Source organism: Mizuhopecten yessoensis, unplaced genomic scaffold (genome assembly GCF_002113885.1).
Source record: "Mizuhopecten yessoensis strain PY_sf001 unplaced genomic scaffold, ASM211388v2 scaffold2329, whole genome shotgun sequence".
NCBI classification, from domain to species: domain Eukaryota; kingdom Metazoa; phylum Mollusca; class Bivalvia; order Pectinida; family Pectinidae; genus Mizuhopecten; species Mizuhopecten yessoensis.
This window is the reverse complement of record NW_018404492.1, coordinates 797,659-819,651: the sequence shown is the minus strand read 5'-3', so window position 1 is coordinate 819,651 and position 21,993 is coordinate 797,659. Positions and strand designations below refer to the sequence as shown.

The window sequence follows — 21,993 nt, the reverse complement described above, 5'->3', positions numbered from 1 at the left end:
GTTGGGATCTGAGTATGGTGTCCTGTGTCACTACGTTGGAAAAGCGGTATGGTGTCCTGTGTCACTACGTTGGTATAGCGGTATGGTGTCCTGTGTCACTACGTTGGTATAGCGGTATGGTGTCCTGTGTCACTACGTTGGTATAGCGGTATGGTGTCCTGTGTCACTACGTTGGTATAGCGGTATGGTGTCCTGTGTCACTACGTTGGTATAGCGGTATGGTGTCCTGTGTCACTACGTTGGTATAGCGGTATGGTGTCCTGTGTCACTACGTTGGTATAGCGGTATGGTGTCCTGTGTCACTACGTTGGTATAGCGGTATGGTGTCCTGTGTCACTACGTTGGTATAGCGGTATGGTGTCCTGTGTCACTACGTTGGTATAGCGGTATGGTGTCCTGTGTCACTACGTTTGAATAGTTGTATGGTGTCCTGTGTCACTACGTTGGAATAGCTGTATGGTGACCTGTGTCCTAATATGAAAATAGTTGTATGGTGTCCTGTGTCATAATATGAGAATAGTTGTATGGTGTCCTGAGTCATAATATGAGATTAGTTGTATAATGTCCGGTGTCACAACGTTGGAATAGCGATATGGTGTCCTGTGTCACTACGTTGGTATAGCGATATGGTGTCCTGTGTCACTACGTTGGAATAGTGGTATGGTGTCCTGTGTCACTACGTTGGTATAGCGGTATAGCATCCTGTGCTATTACGTTGGAATAATTGTATGGTGTCCTGTGTCACAACGTTGGAATAGCTGTATGGTGTCCTGTGTCACTACGTTGGTATAGCGGTATAGCATCCTGTGCTATTACGTTGGAATAATTTATGGTGTCCTGTGTCACAACGTTGGAATAGCGGTATGGTGTCTTGTGTCACTATGTTAGAAAAGAGGTTTGGTGTCCTGTGTCACTATGTTGAAATAACGGTATGGAGTCCTGTGTCACTACGTTGAAATAACGGTATGGAGTCCTGTGTCATTATGTTGAAATAGTTGTATAGAGTCCTGTGTCACTATGTTGAAATAGTTGTATAGAGTCCTGTGTCACTACGTTGAAATAGTTGTATAGAACGTTGAAATAGTTGTATAGAGTCATGTGTCACTACGTTGGAATAGTTGTATAGAGTTCTGTGTCACTACACTGGAATAGCGGTATAGCATCCTGTGTCACTACGTTGGAATAGCGGTATGGTGCCCTTTGTCACTAGGTTAGAATAGTTGTATAGAGTTCTGTGTCACTACACTGGAATAGCGGTATGGTATCCTGTGTCACTAAGTGAGAATAGCGGTACGTTGTCCTGTGTCACTACGTTAGAATAGTTGTATAGAGTCCTGGGTCACTACGTTGAAATAGTTGTATGGTGTCCTGTGTCATTACGTTAGAATAGCCGTATGGTATCCTGTGTCACTACTTTGGAATAGCGGTATGGTATCATGTGTCACTACGTTGGAATAGCTGTATGGTATCCTGTGTCATAATGTTGGAATAGCGGTATGGTAGCCTATGTCACTACGTTGGAATAGCTGTATGGTATCCTGTGTCATAACGTTGGAATAGCGGTATGGTATCCTGTGTCACAACGCTGGAATAGCGGTATGGTGTTCTTTGTCACTACGTTGGAATAGCGGTATGGGGTGCTGTGTCATTAAGTTTGAATAGTTCGAGCAGTTGTTCTTATGGTCCTATAACACACATTGCTTTTGACGAAAATGCCACAGGGCCGATTTGGGCCGATCTAAACTTTACGTTGACTTCCACAGGGCCGATCTAAACTTTACGTTGACTGTCACAGGGCCGATCTGGGCCGATCGGCTTTTAACGAACTTTTACGTCACGCGCGGCATTGTCTATGACGTCATCAAAACATATGTGCTCGGCGCACTAGCGTGAGACGTGCATGGAACTGCTTGTTCTGTGAGGCAATATATGCTAATCTTTTATTCATTGTAAAAACCTATATCAGTAACGCAAACGCACGTATTATATACCAATGGAAAGCTGATAACCTGATCTGGAAGCTCATATATATTATGACAGACTTTCCCTGTTCTTTAAATAATTCATTCAGAGAAGAGCGTAAAACAAAAACATAACGTCACCATTGTTTAAGAATATTTTAATGCAGCCTCCAGACGAATATAAGCAACTTTAGCAAACATGTATCATAACAAACTGTATATACTCTGAGCACTGTTTCCTACTATCCTAATACAGATTGGTGGAATTTCTGATTTATGGATATTTTTATGTTTTTTTCTTCTGAATTTTCCGTAGGTTTTTTTTTAGAGAACTGCTGCAAGTGCACAAATCATTCAACAATAAACTAAGCTCTGTTTTATGCAATGCAACTCTCTATGTAACAATTTAGGCGCGAAGAAAAAAATATCGTAGATTGAGACACAGATGAAAACAAGTTTTCATAAAAAACGTACATATATAAAGTACATATGAAGAACAAATTGAACAGAATGTTACAAGGTTTATACGAAATCGGACGTGTCACTGTTCTACACAACAATGTCCTCTTCTGCAGTGGCGATGCACTCCTCTCAAATACAGGGTACACTGGGTTCGACTCCTACGCCGGCGTCCAACACCTCCCTCCTCCCTTCGCACACTGCAGTCTTTTTCTTAACCTTCTTTTATTACTTCAATCCTGACACAACGCCGCACTCTTCTTCTCACTTCTCCAGCAAGGGACTCGACAACTAATTGCGTAAATTTTAATCGTGTTTTCACCGGCTGGTCTGATGTGTTCTTTGAGTACAAAGTACAAAATATACGCATTAAGCATAACCCTGTGAAAGACATGCAGTCTTATTTTCTACCATAGCATCCGATATGTCAACTCCACCCATGAAACGGTTATAAGTCGTCACAACATGAGGTTTACCGTTGATTATAGAGGCAGGTAAAACAGTGCTGAGCAAACGGACAGGTTTGTGTGCTCTCCCACTTCTATGTGACATTCAGAGGATGTTTCCCGACCTCATGAAGACGCTTCCTCCGGCATTTGGATTAGCATCTTTTATTGTTCTTGGCATTGGCCTATTTTTTCTGAGAGTACCGGTCAAAAACGTGCCGTCTATTAGCAAAGATCTTGCTAGCGATATTGAACTAAAAAATTGTCACAAAAGATATGGTAACCTTTGTGTAAAAGTTCACAAGCACGCATGAGTTCCATTCGTTTACACTACAAGTAACGAGGGCGCGTTCGATTCATGAACGTGTTGAATGAGTTAAATAGCCCAATGGAGTTTTATGGAATCGAATCAAGAGTGCTACTGGATATCTATCTGATATATCTTTGTGCTGTATCGACTCTTGTCAAGAAACATGTATCGGTATTGTATAGAGCACGAAGCGTTCTGTAAACTAAAAGTTGCTTCAAAACTTAACTAATCAGCAACCGTGTTTGATGATGTACTACCTCGACGAGAATGTATGCCCAGCAAATATTGGTTAATATGTTTTGAACTGGAATATATCAATATATATTAATTTGCAAAAGAAAGCAGGTATGAAGCATAATGTTTACTCAAATATTTTCTTCCTGCAGTATAATGTAATAGTCATCATAATGCATAATAAAATATCCGGAACATGCACTTTTTAACCGAATCAACCCATTTGTTACTTGCAATAATATCTCACCTGTTAGTTTGTCTCACGAATTCCTTCATCAGGTTTACAGTAAAAAAATAAAATTAAAAAGATAGTCAACTGGTTCCGCATCACGTTGGGGCATTTGATGAAGTTGAGGTGCCACTGGCGGAATGCCATTTCTCTCGGGCTCTGGAGGAAACACCGTTATCCAAGGTCTGTTGGCCATGTTTTTGGTAGGAATGACGTCATGAACTTTTTGTTTACGTCATATCATCATCTTTTACGTCAGCAAAACTTGTCCTTCCCCGACCCAGGATTTAATAAGGCTGATCATTTTGTTTTGTTTTAGAATTCGGTTTACGACAGTGTTATAGCAGACGAATACCAGTACGATATAACGAAGATGGTTCAATGATGGCGTGCCAGTGTGCGCACTTTAGTCGAAAAATATAATAATTGAACAATGGCGTAACTCTTTAGAAAGTATAGCCCTACATATTCGAAATCCAAGGTCCTGAACTATTGTCGATAGAGTAACCCTTGGATTGAGTAAATGTACAAAATAGAGAGTATGTTCTAGCATTACCTACAAACATGTTGATGTACACAAAGTCGCATTCGTTGTTATATAGTGACGGCAAAACCTACAGGTTTCTATATTATACTAAATTTCTGGCTTGTGAAACAGTTTAAGAACGATGTACTGGTAAACATTAAACGATATAAAGTAATAAATAATGATTTCAGCTTTCCATAAAGGTATGGCATGTGGTTCTGGGTGACCATAATAGTTATATATGATCTTTTGAAAAAGATCTAATTCAACATAGATTCTATTTCTTTCAGTACGCTTGACGTCCTGGTAAAACGTAATTGGGTCTACGCATATATTTTTGACGTCATAGTTCAACGACGTCATCATAGGAAATTTGAAAGCCACGATGAAAACTGTGCCTGACAGAAAATCAGGGTTTCACTGTGGCAGCGAAAGGGTTAATAAAGCCCGGTACATGTATGATGTCCTGTGTCATTACGATGGAGTAGTTGCATGACGTCCTGTGTCATTATATGATAATAATTGTATGATGTCCTGTGTCATTATATAATAATAGTTGTACATGTATGATGTCCTTTGTCATTACGATGGAATAGTAGCATGACGTCCTGTGTCATTATATAATAATAGTTGTATGATGTCCTGTGTCATTACGATGGAATAGTTGCATGACGTCCTGTGTCATTATATGATAATAGTTGTATGATGTCCTGTGTCATTATATAATAATAGTTTTATGACGTCCTGTGTCATTATATAATAATAGTTTTATGATGTCCTGTGTCATTATATAATAATAGTTGTATGATGTCCTGTGTCGTTATATAATAATAGTTGCATGACGTCCTGTGTCATTATTATATAATAATAGTTGTATGATGTCCTGTGTCATTTTATGCGAGTAGTTGTACAGTGTCCTAGACTATTACGTGAAAATCGGCCATCATGTTAACCTTTTAGATATTTGCCCTTTTTTTGCAGCCATATTCAGAGGACCGATATGATTAACTGCATCCATATTACTTTGCTGCTGAGATGAAGCGTACATTGTATGTGGATATAGGAAAGAGCAAAACATCTTTTTTACTATAATACAGTTGACATACAAATTATCGTGAACAAGTATATACACATAGAGACTCTGAAATCATCAAATAATCATGATCTAGATAAATATATGACATATCGTTTCTTCAGTGATAAGTCACGTAGCAAATCTAGTTTAAATGAGATTTTGCAGATTTGAAAAGTCGAGAAAGTCTTTTTTTAAATATCATATAACATCACATCAAATTAAATCGAATGCAAGATTTGTTTTTATACATTAATGTTAATATTCTTAACATCGTCAATTTGAATGCAAGATCATTGTATACAATGTGACGTCATAATAGCATGACGTCATGTCTTTTGACCTTTTTCTGATGTCACAACGATTGTTACATTGTTTTTGGTGTAGTATTACACATAAATAGCATGGTTATATTCACTGCATAATATGGTTCATGCATCTTGCGATGAAAAAACCCATATCAAACTGAAATAGAAATAATATGTTAATATTCACACACAAAAAAAAATCATCCGAATGTTCGCCTTATTATATTATTTACTAAACACCTTACGCAAAAAAACTGAGCTTCATCAACGTTTAAAAACCTCCTTTTTGTCAATGAAACCATATTTCTCTATTAAACATCACTAATACCGTACGCATTTTTGCTATGAGTGTTTCTCTTTAACAGTATAGTATATTCTGAATTAAGCGTCAGAACATTATTTTTACCACTAGAGGTTTCATAGTTCGAACGTAAGCAGCAGAGTAACAAGTCGGCGAAATGGCGCCGGAAGTTCTGGCTGAAGATGCAGTAAAGGATTGGATTAGCAGCTGAGTTGACGTAGGCTAGAATAGTAACGAACACAAGGTAAACCCAGGTGTCCTGGAAGGATGAGCGCCAGAAGGTGTTGTACACAAGGAGGATCTGATGGGGAGAATAGCTGAGGAAATAAATAAGAACACTGGCGATCAGCATCTTCACCACAGCTCTCCGTCGTTTAAGAGCGTCAGACAAACGTTTGTGATCAACGTTCTGACGACCATTGCCATGAAGCTCCTCTACTCCCATGAAAAGAGTTTTCCCGATCACGATGTAGCATATCACCTGAATGATGAGTGGGAGAAAGTAAAACAGCGCCGCCTCTACGTATTTGTAGAGGAGGTAACTGCTCATGCCATGTCCTGGGAGTATGATCTGACAGAACTGTATCGTGTCGTGGTAACGATAGCTGGATATCACTTGATTAAACATTAAAGTTGGACTTCCGAAACCAATAGACAGCGTCCAAATTACCACTATCACAATTAGTGTATGTCGCCGAGTGCACATCAGATGGGCTTTTATCGGGAAGATGATTGCTATGTACCTGAAACAAAGAAAATAAGATATATTATAAAACATAAAGTTGACATTTTATAGTTTGGAACAGTATGTATACTGTGATTATACTCTTATCCCTTGACCATGCAGTGAGAAGGAAAGAATAAGAGAGTCCATCATATATTAAAGATATGCAAATGATCAACATGACGTCACTAATCGTATTGAGATGACGTCACGACTCAGTAGATCAGCCGATCAGATACGTCTCATATTTAATATAATTGAAATGACTTATTTGGATGCATTTTCTAGTAAGGATTAAGAAAAATTAATACCACAATATCTTTGTCAACATATTTCACATGCCCTTTGCGTGTCTTCTAAATGAATGGACAATGTGACAAACGTGTTTGTTGTGTGCAATGTCTGTGAAATCTAAAACCGTTTACAAATCATTTATAAACAAATCTGACAAAACATGTAAAAAAATTAACATGTAACTCTTGAAGGTATACATCAAAAGTGTTTTATGTTAGATGTTCTGGTACTGTAAAAGTCTAGCTTGCAGCAAACTGTTATTATTGTCCATTCTCTGCCTTCACATCAACTTCAAATATTTGTTCTGATTGACGCTACTGTTTACTTATCAAAGTTAACAGCATTAAACCACCTAAAATCTTCAGTATCATTCTGACATTAAAGTTTAAGAGGTTTTCTCAAAGCTTCATTTTTTTTGTTGATGACTTTTCGGTATTTACAGTATTATAAGGCCAACATGGAGCACTTGATATAATTGGATATCAAGGAGCTATAGACATCAGATAAATGAATGGTACCATTGGGACATCGTGAGAGTGATTGATAGAAATACAATGTACGACTTCAGGAATGATTATAAAAATCCGACTGACACTTGCCGTGTTCCTATGAAAAGTTAACATCATTAAGCAACCCAAAATCTTTATTATCATTCTGACATTTCATTTTGAGTGGTTTTCTCAAAGCCTCTTTTTTCGTTGAGGACTATTCGGCATTTAGAGTATTATAAGGCCAACATGGAGCACTTGATATCGTTGGAAATCAAAAAGCTATACACATCAGAATGACGAATGGTACCATTGGGATATCGTGGAAGTGATGACTATAAACACGACGTAAGGAATAAACATACAATGTAGTGAGTTGATGCAGTGAAACTAAACAAAGAAACACTTACTGCACTATGGCCATTCGGTTCATTTAAGATTCATCGGTTGTATGTATTGAAGGTCAAAACACAAACATCCATGTCTAAAGTATTCCGAAACATAAACATCCACGTCTAAAGTATTCCGAAGCAGATTTTAAAATGCACCAAGAGGGAAACATTCCTGCTTTGTAACGTTATAATAATAATAATAATAATAATTTGAGGTTCTTATATACCACTTTATCAAAACCTAGTGCGTAGGTCGTCTCAAAGCGGTTCACAAATTATTATCCGTGGTTATAGGGACTTTGCAACCAGCCAAGATCTTTCTCCGTTGCTGCCATTTCGGCGCTCAAAGCTAGCAATCAACAATTCTAGCACTGCCCAACCACGTACTCATTTCCAGTAGACTGGAACAAGCGGAGTTAAGTTTCTTGCTCAAAGATACGACACAGTGCCGTACCGCGACTCGAACCCGCAACCCTTCGGTCACGAGCCCGGCATCATATCACTAGACTACCGTGCCTCCTAACGTTGTTAGTCATGCCTGTCCTTTATAACCTTTGGAATTAGCAACTTTTGGCTAAAACCGGTAACAAATTCTACAAATAAATTTTCATGTACATCTTACCAAGAAAAAATTAGTCTACAAGGTTACGATCAAACCTCACAGGCTGAGAGTTTATCAGAATTGCCAACCTTGTGACGTAAAACTGACACTTAAATACGTAGTAACGAAGTATCTATAAGTGACGTCAACAGTAGAAAACTGTGTTCTGCACCATATAACCATTTCGTCCCTAATTATCTCGTCATGGTTATAAGGTCAAAAGAATGGCGAGTCAAACAACCGGGGTCTTAAAATAGAAATATCAGTAAGGAGTGTAAATTAAAACACAAGCAGATACTAAACAGTTTACCAATGACGTCACCAAATCTGTAGACTTTATTTCATATAAAACAGTAATTTGAGATGTGCGGACGGTGTAACGAAAATGGCAATAGACAAGAAATATACGGTAGTTCTCCAGCTTGATGTCAATGAGTGCGGTCATGTAGGACACATATTCTACACAGGTGATGCGTGTCTTGCATGCGAATGTATAATTTGATATACAATGTAATACGATAGTGCTACGCAAGTTCCATATTCAATTCCAAGGAAGAAAGAACCGTTATCCTCCTGAAGTCATTTCCGAGCCAATGAAAGAATGTTCGTGTTTATCCTTGTACAACGTATCAATTCTAAACAGATTGATTAAGCTAATTTGGAAATAAGTTGTTTTTTTGTTCAGGATTACATACTCAATATCTGTTTTCCTTGACATCATCCTCTCGGGCATGAACTTATTGTAATCTATCCATTTTGACGAAGAAAACAATTTTATTTCTGTATAACTCTTATCGTAGTTTGTTAATGAAACTCGCACGCTAAATTAACGCGATCCTGCTGAAATGAACATGTTAAACTTAGTGTAATTATCCTCCGTTTCTATAGCACCGAGATTAATACGGCGGAAGCGTCGACTGTGCCTCGTTTTCGGTTCCAGTGTCAAATCATTGGAGCAATGACGGACGAGTATCAGTGGCCATGGGGTTTGAGTGCGTTGCCATTTTCAAACCCAGTCTGACAGCGTCTGATACAATGGTAGGGTCTCCGGGGACAGACGCTACTAGTTTGTAATTATTGTTATTCACTGTAGGTTAATTTCGCCAAATGGTACACTCTGAAGCTTGTCCGCTGTCGCCTTTGATGGAGAATGGTTTCCCCCGTCATAGCAATTTTCCTTATCGCTGACCAAGGGCTGTACATTAACCATCAAAGTGTGACAGGCGCACTCCGTTCGTACGAATATATCTTATAAATTTCAATAGAACATTTCCCTTTCTTACGCGTCAGAATTGGCTGGAGATTATCAAGCACCTGGGTCTATCAGGTTAACTCCGTCCTCTTGTGAGTTGGCCTACATTACAGACCGACTAGTGATTCAATATCGCAGTAGAGCAACTGTATACTGTGTCAAGCTAACTCCGTTTAGAATACCGTGCCAACCCTACTTTCATATAACTGAGTCTGCGCAATTGCCCATTTGTGTTATCCATACAAAAATATTCATTTGTATTTTGCATTCATTCTTTGGTCGCTGATATGTTTCATTTCGTTTTCCGTTATAGCGTTCGCAAATTAATAACAAAAAAAGATAAATATATAAATAAAATAAACACACCTGCCTATTTGCTACATAACGCAAATACACCAAATGAAAAAACTTCAAATTATGCAAAACCCTGTGCGTTTTCCGGGTAATTTTCGAAGATGAAGCCCGCAATGATGGTTCTATATCAATTGCCTCCGTCATGGTATCATACTGTAACCAAAGGCTGTGTCTTCTTCTCATTATAATTTAACGACGTCACGATAGGTCATGAAAGCATAATACTGAAGTGTCCTGAGAACTTTACTTCAAACTCAACATCCATAAAACATGTGAAAATACAAAATAAATAATAATATATTTGTATAGAGACCTTTGAAAAGTACAAGGAAAAAGAATTGGCGTTCCGGAAGGGTAAGCGTCTTATACGGCATCGCCGCCACCCGCCTTTTAAATTGATCATATTAGTCATATTCAAGTTGAAGAAGTTTCAAAGAGAAATGTACCCCTATGCAAATATAATTCTTGCTTTCCGAGAAAGAAAGTGATATGAAGCCGTTACTGTAGTCTTAATATATATATATATACGTAAAGTGCCTTGTAGCAGAAATTAAAAAGAGTCAGAGCTGAGAGAGTACACTGAAATAATCACTCAAACACAATTGTTTTTTCAGCAATACATTAGTAACATTATTAGTAAAAGTTAATGTTAGATTGTCAAGTGATTATATTTTACATTTCCCACATATTTACAATTATTCAATCTGCTATGTGAAATGACAAAGCATGGCATCCGCATACCAAATGATTCTATGATTCAATAATTAGAGGGAAGCGCCTTAAGCTACGTATGAATATAAATGATGAATTAATGAAATCCAGTGTTACGTTTCCATCCATGTCGTTTTACATCTCGAAATAACTCATGCTTTCATCAAATGCCAAATTTAAATTCCTCGCTATCAAGTGCACCATTCTCTTTAATGATCCAATTTTAACAAAGACATGCCAATCCGTTTTGCACTCCCGACAGAGTGATTTTATTTCAGAAAATCTGCAGAAACCAGGGGAAAGAAGCTATCTTTTATTACATTTGTTATCAATTTATAATTGCAAAATACCACAAGATTTCGAAATACATGCACTTCTATAATTGTACAGCAACCGAGAGTTTTACGAATTCAGACTAATGCAACAGCTGTTATACCAAGGAGCATAGATGTCGGAATAGACTCATGGTTACTTCACTAAGAAATATCATAGCCATGTTATATACATGTCTATATAACTCCGTTATTGCTGCTTCGGATGTTTCGGTATTACCCTGTTTGACCATTGCTTTGTCCGTCCTGACTTCTATTTGTTCCTACGCAAGCTGATTTATATTCCAAGGCGACCTGTCAGACTAGTTCAATAACAGGCTGCTATAATGATGGCCCCCTTGTGATGAATAACGTCCTTATATGTCCCAACAGTTCTATTTTCATTACGTTTGAATGATTGCTTTGTTGCTGTAGATTACGTTGGCTTACTTATACTAAATCTCACGAGCGCCGATATGCATAGGAATGATCAGCATTAGGTTACGACTGTAACGTGACTATCATCGTTATGAGTTACATGGTTACGTATCTCCTAAATAATGTCCCGAGAGAACAAGATGCTTACATATCCTACATAAGAAGTTATGACGAACCCAGTGGTTGCAAAACACATGGTTTATATCCGAAATAACATTATTTCCAACATCTCTGATTCGGGATCAGTTGTTTTTAAAGCGTAGAAGCCAGCTGCTCCTTACAATTTTATAATGATTTCAATATGACGTGTTCTATTACTTCATCGACAATTTCTAGAGATAACCTATTGACCAATGATATATCTGTATTCAAACAATGTAGCGAATCAAATAAGGACGCTTCAGATTTCAGAAGGTTCCTTCTAAACAATGATTAAGTGAAGGGAATTGTATCTGTTTAATTAAATCTCCTTTCAAACTAGTATCTACCATACTAACCAGAGAAAGGACGGAATTCGAGCACAATAACATTAAGCTGGTGCTGCATATTGACGAAAAGACATCAACCAAATGTTGATTTTAAAATATTTTGCACAACCTTGAATCTGCCTCAATATTTTAAATCACTTTTGGTTAACCATGCCTTTTACCAATACTTAATAGCCTCACAGAGGTTTGGTGCAGCCGTTTCAGTTTTAAACTGGCAAACGTTAATACTCTTTGTTTGTTTGAGGTTTAACGTCCTCGTAACAGCCAAGGTCATAGGAAGACGGGGACACGGTAATGCAATGTTCGAACATCCCGTTTTGAAAAGAAGTTTTTTTCTTCTTATTAAGATATCACTAACAGCAAGAGATAGTTAAATGGTGGCTTTTAACGTCCACATTATTTTTGAACTTGGTAGAACTACATTTTAACAGATGTTTACAAGCTAGGGCGAACGTATTCGACTTTTAACTGATCTGGTTTTATTCTGTTGAGAATGAATGTATACAAATGATGTAAAAGAAGGTATTAAGATAGAAGCCAGCTCGTTTAATTTCAACTTCATCTGTAATGAAAATTTCTTGTCATTTTATACGAAAAACGAATTTAAAAAATACTCACTTTTCATTAATTCTGCAGATACCATAAAATTATCTTCACCTGTTCATTTCAATTACTTGCAGAATTACGATCATAATTACCTCACTAAAATATTTATGGCAGACGAAACTACTTTCGCGAAGGTCAATTGCCGTTTCCTCATCCTCCAAGTATAATGTAGTGCATGTGCTATTCCTGATCCTTATTTTACATATCAGGATTTCAAGGAGAGGTATGCATCCTGTTATCTGATACACTATCTACCAAAGTTGTCTACCAGAGAGGGCTGAACTTACGCTGAGTATTTTTTCAGTCATTATCTTGGCTGGATTTCCAAATATTGGATATTTGATTAGACAAAAGATAATTTCTTTGTTTCCTTAATGTTTTATATGTATCCTTTTGTTGTCGAAGCAATATGACGGTTGCTGTTAAACTGGCTATCAACATTATAGACTCAGGCCATTAAAAAAAGACAAAACATGATAAAGACAGAAAGACAGTGTACACTGTTAATTGCGAAACAGGAAATGATTACCTTCCCGATACATTTTCGTCGCTTTCGGTTTTTATTAGAGGTTGATAATGTATTCGGAATGAGATTCATCAGTTTGCTTTGAACATCCAGTAATTAAAACTTCCTTTGCGAGCTTTCGAAAACATGTGTTTCCTTTGTCAATTCAAGAGTGCAAAGGACCGGTGTCTCTAACCAGCTAAAAACAACTGACTAAGCCATGATATGCCCCAAGAGTCGCCGCTATAATGTATTTGTACATCATAGTGTATACAGTGTTGTATAATTTAATTGAAAACGCATCGAAATATGTTTTTGCTAGAAATATTACTGCCATGAAAAGTAAAGAAACAACCAGTTATCTTCTAACGCCTCCCGTGAGAATATGACGCACGTGCTAGGTTTTATTATATCCTCAATAAGTGTTCTTGTCTACATGTTAAAGTCAACTTACAGAATAACGAACCATTACAGTTTCATTTTTCTCGTCGTGCTAGCAAGGTCATTGATGATGTCTGTCTCTATTAACTTAATTACACAACAGCAATATCACACAAACACCATATATCACGAGGCCGGAACACGCTACTGATAACTCATATGAATCATCTCAAACAATAAATAACAAAGATACTAAATAACACAAAGCAGTACCATTGATTTTTGCTAATTTGTGTCTTCGTTTTGTCGCGTTGCAGGAGACGACAGAACGACGACTATCGCTTCATTGCCGTCGTATATAGGGTCCAAAAGGACACAAAGTCACTATGGGATCATAATAAGCGGATTTTTTTTTGTTCTATCTGCTTTCCGCACACAAAGATAGCAGGACGCAAAATAGCGCTCCCTAAATTTAGTTTTGTCGCCAAAATGTCTTGGTCTTTTCGTTCTTTTGATGCTGTGAAATTGCAAAGGAAAAGTGTTATGGTTAGTATAGTCGATATGTCTCGCATAACAAAAAAGCACCGAAACTAAGGGGCAAACATTTAACTAACGTTATACATTTGTTGGGCTTTCTGCATCCGTAAACTTCATTTCCAAATAGGCACTTCCATGCTTTGCAACTTAAATGAAGGACTCTGCTGGTTGACTATCAATCAACGATGTTTTAGTAGCTGAAATGTATTCTTGCTTAGTTGAGAATAAGTTAACAGTTGTAGTCATTTTTTTTAAAGAAATCGACATTGATAAATGGTTTATAGACATCTCTACATATCTTTTAAATAAGATCTTCTTCACTATAATATGTGTGGTACGTTTTTTATTGAACGAAAAACCGTTGCTCATTCTCAATTTCATTCGCATTTATTTTATATTTTATGAATATTATCAGTAAGTTTTATTGTATGACCTTCTATTGAAGTCAAACTGATCGGAACTGATTGCTGTTATTGGCCTATCCTTCATTGTTATTATTGTCCAGATAGCAAGGACCGTTTTAGTTTACGATGACGTCCTTAGATGTTGATCACACGACACTTCTGTTATTCCAACCAGGAAAAACCATTATCAAATATCCAATTTAATTCACAGCATGACGGCTTGTCGTACGTGATGAAGGAGAAACACCTCCGCGAGGAAACATGACCTAATGCCTGACATTAATTAACATTATCCTTTATTGAATGATTATTTGTATCAGTATTTTATCGTTCACGATAGGGCTGTTTTCTAAACCTCATGCACTCGTTGTTTAATGGGATGTAATTGTTTTCGAAAATGTATATGTCACTGTTGTTTTGTACCCTTATCTTTTAAGTACCAGACAATCAATGTATACTGCTACACGTCACTATCATGTCTACGTTTACTCTCCATCGATAAAAGATTACATAAGGACAGTTTAATGGCACTAAACTTTATTAGATATATGTAGATAAGCTCAGAACTAGATTTATGTAGAATTGACTTAGTATCTTGTCTGCGATCTTTTGATCAGACCCCGGTGTAAGAAGCTCTGAACATATACTCCCGCCATCAGCTTTTAAACTTTCCCAGAGTTTAACATGGAATACATCCGCAACCACGTATTGCCTTTATTTTATCACTATTGCTTTGAAATAAGCTTGATATACTAATGTTGTTTTCTAGACACCCTGAAGGCCAAATCAGTAAATGGAAAGTCCAGTGAAAAACTTGCTATAAAATCAATATTTTCTCATCAACGCACTTGAAAAGTAAATCGCATAAGATGGCGATAAGTTGTTAATTTGAAGTTTGTCATAAAATGTTAAGATCGACAAAGTATTTTCCATTGTACACATTAAGAACCATTATACGCTGACCAGAATAAGTGAACTGTATTGTAAATATTTAGATAGGAGAAACACGTAGTTTCCACATTGAGATAAAAATTTCTCGTCAAACCTAATAAAGGTTAGCGCCATTAAACTGTCCTTATGTAATCTTTTATCGATGGAGAGTAAATGTAGACATGATAGTTACGTGTAGCACTATACATCGATTGTCTGGTACTTAAAAGACTTGATAAGGGTACAAAACGACATTGACATATATGTAAATAAGGGACAGAGATCTAGAGAAAGCCATAGTTGTATACCATGTCAGTGACCCGAGAGAAATGTTCGTGCGGGTTTACAATGTCTACAATATAAAGGACGCCAAATGTATACATGCAGTGTACACTTGACCTTCATAGACATCCGTACACTTGACACACTGTTGAAATACTTGTACTAGCCACGTCCTGCCTTCTCGTCTAGGGAGAGTTCCCTTAACCTTAGTTTATAGGGCGTCACACCGGTAGAGGTAAACCAGAGGTTATTCTGGTTAACAAGTCTAATGACTCTACATTAATTCCTTTTAGAGACTCTCTGTGGCTTTGTCGATATAACGTGGATTGTAGTTTACCATGGGTTTTTTTACTGAAGCATTCGTTGGTGAGCAGAATCCATCTGATGAAAACAAAGCGATCTACCAAACGTTGAGTAAAATGTATAGAATGACCACAACATAACACATGCAATCACAAAATATACCCTAACGTAACTACACAAGCCAGGTCAATCACTTAAGACAGTGTCAGCATACATGTGTCACAGGGATAGAATTAATGTATTTGCTTTTATAGCGAGCGCGAGCTCTTTTCGTATCGTGTGCGTGTTAAGCAAGAAGCTATATATAGTAACACAAAATGAAACTTCAATACTATGCAATCTTTTTCTTTACATCGTGCAGAACGGACTTAAAATTTGCGACCCTCCGATTGGTTAAACAAAATTCAGACGATAAATACCATCGTTTAAACATTTACGAGCCAAAATTAAAATATTGATCATCTCCATTTATTTAACTTTAGCTGATAAACGTATGCATTTGTAGTTTTAAATGCAAGTTATAAAAATAAAGTTTTCAAATTGCAATCTACGACTTTTTTAACCAATTACCTGAGCATTTTGCTAGATCTGTGAGGACTTCTTTTAACTGTACCCGCTTTAAAATTTGCAACGTTCTGATTATTTAATTTATTTCAGCATAATGACCTAAGATTGAACAGCGACATTCCCTACCTTAAATACTTTCGCAAACAAAACCACAACTTTATTTCCGTTTATAATATGCCGTCTTCAAGTCGACTGTTGATTTTCTAAGATAGGTCAAGCACGGGTTAAATACTCGTCTACTACTGTCACATGTCGTCAGCTATCGGCATCGCCAAGCATAATGACCAGCAATTTGCTGCATCCACATATCGTGAGTACCTGTTTTGTGACAAGTGTACCCCAGTTGTGTAATAACTCAGTGTAAGTAGACAAATCAGCAAAATTACTTTTAAAAAAATGCTATATTATGCGTACAGTGACTGTACAAGGTCGGTCCCGCTAGGCGAGACGTTAGTGGCATTAGTTTCCTCCCAGTACTATAGGTCTACTACAGCGACTGTTCCGTTACCTGGAGAAATATTCCAGGGATTATGAGTTGTAATTGGATGCTTTCTTGCCTTGGAGAAGATCTAGTGTTCTGTAAAATCTTGCATCGACTTGGCCCATACTCTAGATACGGTACAAAATTCCAATCTATCCCACAGGAGATCTTGAGAGGTGTTACTGGATATAGCAGTTTCGTCCCTAGTTCTACTGTTTATGTTTGTATTTTCAAATTCCGAACTACATATATACTATAATTCTGTAGAACTCTATAGAATCTGAATTTCATGGAACTCCTCCAAATTTTATTTCAGAATGGTGACTATGCGAACATTAACAATATAAAACTTCTCAGTACCCTTTACTTGTTCAATTCAAGATATTTTATTGTTTTCCACAACAGGTTGGAGCCTATGAAGTCTTCTCCAATTCTGGTTACAGCATGTGATATCAAAATAGTACAGTAAATGTTTAACATAGGGGTTATGTTGGACAGTTGATACATATTTTACTAATCAACAGTTTGAATATTTTTTTGAATAATATTTATTGAATTAATTGAAGTTTAAAGAACTGTTACCCTCGCTCAATGATAAACAAACCATATACTTACACACATTCATGTCATTACTCGCATAAAATACATTGATTACTCGCATAAAATACATTGATTACTCGCATAAAATACATTGATTACTCGCATAAAGTACATTGATAGGTTACACTGGATTAACAACAGCAGGTTATGTTGGTGAAATTAGAAAATGTTGTAAAATGTACAAACAGTCTTAGACTTGCTAAAGTAACAACTACATTAGCCTTTTAGTACTAGGTACCATTTATCTATCGGCTATTCAATACTATTTTCTTCCACAGCTGTTTGCAACTCATTAAATGGTTACATTCTCGATCCTTTTTGTGAATCAGACTATAGCGATAAGATCTACCGACAGAGCATTACCCGTCCTCTTTGTCAGTCAAGCTAAAGCGGCAATATATGTACATCGAAAGTAGATAACGAAGGGAGGTAACTCTGCCAGAATAATAATACGAGCATACACGTAAGACTAGTGATAGAAGCTAGAGAAATCCATGATATATATCCGCTGATTGAATAATTCCTCTTCAATACTTCTTGCATATTCAAATATTCATGTCCTTTACATCGTCGATTCTAGCTGGTTATTGGTGTAATCTGAGGAATTTTCAGATTAGTCAAGCATACATATAGGTAATTGATTGCGTATATATGTCAAAGTCAACTGTGTCTTCAGAACGTTTGGTGCGCTATAAATATTTATTTCATTGAAATATCACCTGGCCGTTCGGTAGAAATACTTCCGAATTAATTATACGTGTAAACTAATGTTCGTTGTTACGAAGCTGCTCATCATAAAAATAACTTTTTTAAGATATCAGCTTATCAATGTTTTTAAGATGATATGAATTGAGTACGCGTTTTATTCATAATGTATTGTTGTGACCTGATACATAAACAGTAAAATAAAACATAAGGTAATCATTTAATTTAGATATAAGATCAACAGCAAATTACAACAAAAGGTCACCAGCGACTTTTAAGACATAACGTCACCAGCTACCGAAGACATAGCGTCGCAAGCGTTCTAAAGAAATAAGAACATAAGATTCAAAACGGACGTAAGGTCGCAAGGATTCTAAGACAAAACATCACCAGAGATTTAAGATATAACTTCATTAGCGATTTAGGACAACAGTTCTCCGGCGACCGAAGACATAACGTGACCAACTATCTTAGAGATCAACAGCAGTTTAAGACAAAAGGTAAGTAGCAGTATAAGACGTTAGGTCCCCAGCGATATAACACATAACGTTACCAGCTATTGTATCAAGATATAAGGCCACAATTGATCTAAGACATAATGTAAGCAGCGACCTAAGACAAAACGACACCAGCGTTCTAAGACATAAGGTCAACGGCGATCTTATATACAAGCAATCTAAGACAGTAGGTTAGAAGTGATCAGAGACATAACGTTATCGGCGACCTTTAGGTGTAAGATCAACAGCGATCTAAGACAGTAGGCTAGAAGTGATCAGAGACATGACGTTATCAGTGACCTTTAGGTGTGAGATCCACAGCGATCTAAGACAGTAGGTCAGAATTGATCAGAGACATAACGTTATCAGCGACCTTTAGGTGTGAGATCAATAGCTATCTAAGACGTAGGTCAGAAGTGATCAGAGACATGACGTTATCAGCGACCTTTAGGTGTAAGATCTACAGCGATCTAAGACGTAAATCCACAAACGACCTAAGACATAAGCGCAGCGGTCTAAGATATGAGGTCGCCAGCGGTCTTGGACAAAACGTCACCAGTGTTCTAAGATATAAGGGTTGGTTTGGTTTTGGTTTAGTATTGTTTAACGTCCTATCAACAGCTATGGTCATTGGTGAGGACGGCCTCCCCTGTGTGCATAGTGTATGCGTCTGTGTTTTGGGAGGCTGCGTTATTTTCGTGTTTTACTACCTGTGATAGTGCGGAACTGATGCCGACTTTATAATGCTACCTCACTGAAACATTCTGCCGAAGACACCCACCCGGTCACATTATACTGATTACGGGCGAACCAATCGTTCCTCACCTAAATTGCTGAGCGTTAAGCAGGAGTAGAAACTACCATTTTTACAGACTCTGGTATGTCTCGGCCAGGGGACAGAACCCAAAGCCTTCCTCACTGGGGCGAACGCTCAACTAAAGGCCAAAAGTGAGGCATTGTCAAGGGAGACATTAGGAGGAAGAAAGCTGTTTAGAAAGAAGAAAAACAAGTTAAGATCCCAAATTTTGTCGCCTCTTACGATCATGCAATTGGGGCAGCAGGTACAATTCTTACGCCCTACCTGCAGGGTCACGGTATAAGGTTAACGGCGATCTTAAACATGAAGTCATCAGCGATCTTAAATATAAACCCATTTGTAATCTAAGGCATAAGGCCACCAGCGATCTGAGACATAATATCAACATTGACCTAAGACATAAAATCGCAGTGATATAAGATATAAGGCCACAAGCGATCAAACACATAAGGTCAAGAGCGGTCTAAGAGACGAGATCATCAGCGATCTTACACGCAAGGTCATCATTTATCTAAGACACCGCCATCAGCGATCTTAGATACATTTGTATAAGATCAACATTAATCTAAAACAAAAGATCACAGTGATCTAAGACATAACATCATCACTTATCTTAGATATAATGTCACTAGCAATCTAAAATAATAACCGTTTATTTTGTCGACCTGTTTTATTACATATATAAAGAGTGGTCTGGTGGTGCAGTGGATAGCGCACTTGCCTTTCACCAAGGCGGCCGGTGTTCGACTCCCCGATTGGTCGTAAAAAGGTTGGGGTCACCCACGTGGGTTTTCTCCGGTTACTCCGGGTTTTCTCCCACATCAAGACCCCACGCGCGCTAACATCCGGGTTAACAAGAGTGAATTATATAATTTAGAATAACTTGTTTCATAGTTGTTAAATAAATGAAGTTTAAAACATGCATACAGCCTGTGGGCCCCTAAACCTCCAGCTTCACAAGCTGATACTGGGGCCTCGGGTTGAAATTGTCATATGATAATCTGTAATTAGCGGCTTCGCCTAACTGTGACGTAATTCCATTGTGTGTATCGTGGCAATCATAATAACGACAATATCAATAGAAAGATTATTCTAAAAGCTTCATATATAACCAAATCATTTACACCTAAATCGATTCATAAAGTCGGAGTAGTAGTTACAGAAGTATGGTATTTTAGCTATTAAATTGTTATCACGGAAGAAGACATAGGGCGCAAACCGAATAAAAAAATAATAATGTTCATGGAGTCGTAATGCACTCTCATAAAGTAGCTTTGTTATGATATTCAAGCTACATAAAGTTTATATTTTATATCATGTCGGCAAATGATTAAACATATAAAATTAAGAAGGTGACTTGAAATGTTGTATAGAAATTGAATTTTATTCACAAATGTCCGTGTGTATTCTTTTAACTTTATTTCCAATATGTTCATATCGGGTAGCAATTAAACTTCTATATTTTTTTTTGTATTAAAGATCAATTCATGAAACAATTTTTTTTGTTTTTTTTTTGTTTTTGTGGTATCAAACATCAATGTATGATTTTTGTTTAAAATCAACGATCCCTGTCCCACTGCACTGTCGTTTTTTCTTGTTACACTAAAATCCCTTTAACTAAAGGCAGCACATTTGGGCTCGCACACTTCCATTGTCGAGGTAACTTAATCGGTTTCAGCGATGACAGAATAATCTGAAGCCCATGGGTCGAACCCCGGTCTGACCCCGCAGAACATTATACACTCAGAACAAATTTGTTGATTATATTTTGCTTATTTCTTATCCATTATGTTTTATTAAAGTCCTACATGGTATACTTTTACTTTTCAAAAATGATTGATCAAAGCTATTGCCAATAAAAAAAAGGATAACTTACCTTTCAATACAAAGTGAAACTAGTGTCATTACGGACACATATAGCCCTACGACCAGGAAAGTTCTCTCCAGTCGGCACATCACTTCGCCAAGTATCCAGCCTCGATTTAGCAAAAATTGTACTATTTCCGGTATCCCAAAAACCAGAACTATCCCATCGGCTATCGCAAGATTGATGATGAGCATGTTTGTCATAGACTGTCTCATCTTCTTGTCAGCGAGTATGACGTAAATGACGAGAGTATTCCCAACGATACCTGTAACACCTACGATGAAAAATGCAATAGAGAACCCGATGATATTTGCCGTACTGACATTCGGAAGTCCTCCGTCAATTACAGTAGAATTCAATCCTTCGCCAGTCGTGGAGTTCATCTTGGTGAGAAAATAAAAAATTCGTTTCGAATACTTAATAACACTTAAATTTGTAGCTATCTTTGTTTCCTTTTTTTTGTTATTTTAGAAAACATCCAACATTTTGACTGCCATCGTACAGTTGTGTGACCGCATCCCAAAGTTTAGTTGTCATCAGTTTTGTTTGGAACATTTCATAAACGATAAATCAATGATAGTTGCTGCAAGTTGCTTTCAACTTTGACATCCT

The 21,993-nt window shown here is 37.2% G+C and overlaps 1 protein-coding gene across 1 annotated transcript; it reads right to left on the bottom strand.

Annotated features, from left to right (window-relative positions):
• Positions 1-5,856: 5,856 nt before the first annotated feature.
• Positions 5,857-21,764, bottom strand: LOC110445715 (neuropeptide receptor 15-like). The gene is made up of 2 exons (XM_021490492.1): positions 21,391-21,764; positions 5,857-6,589 (listed from the first exon to the last, which is right to left on the bottom strand). The coding sequence occupies exons 1-2, from the start codon at positions 21,762-21,764 to the stop codon at positions 5,857-5,859; spliced, it is 1,107 nt and encodes a 368-aa protein (XP_021346167.1).
• Between the last annotated feature and the right edge of the window lie 229 nt (positions 21,765-21,993).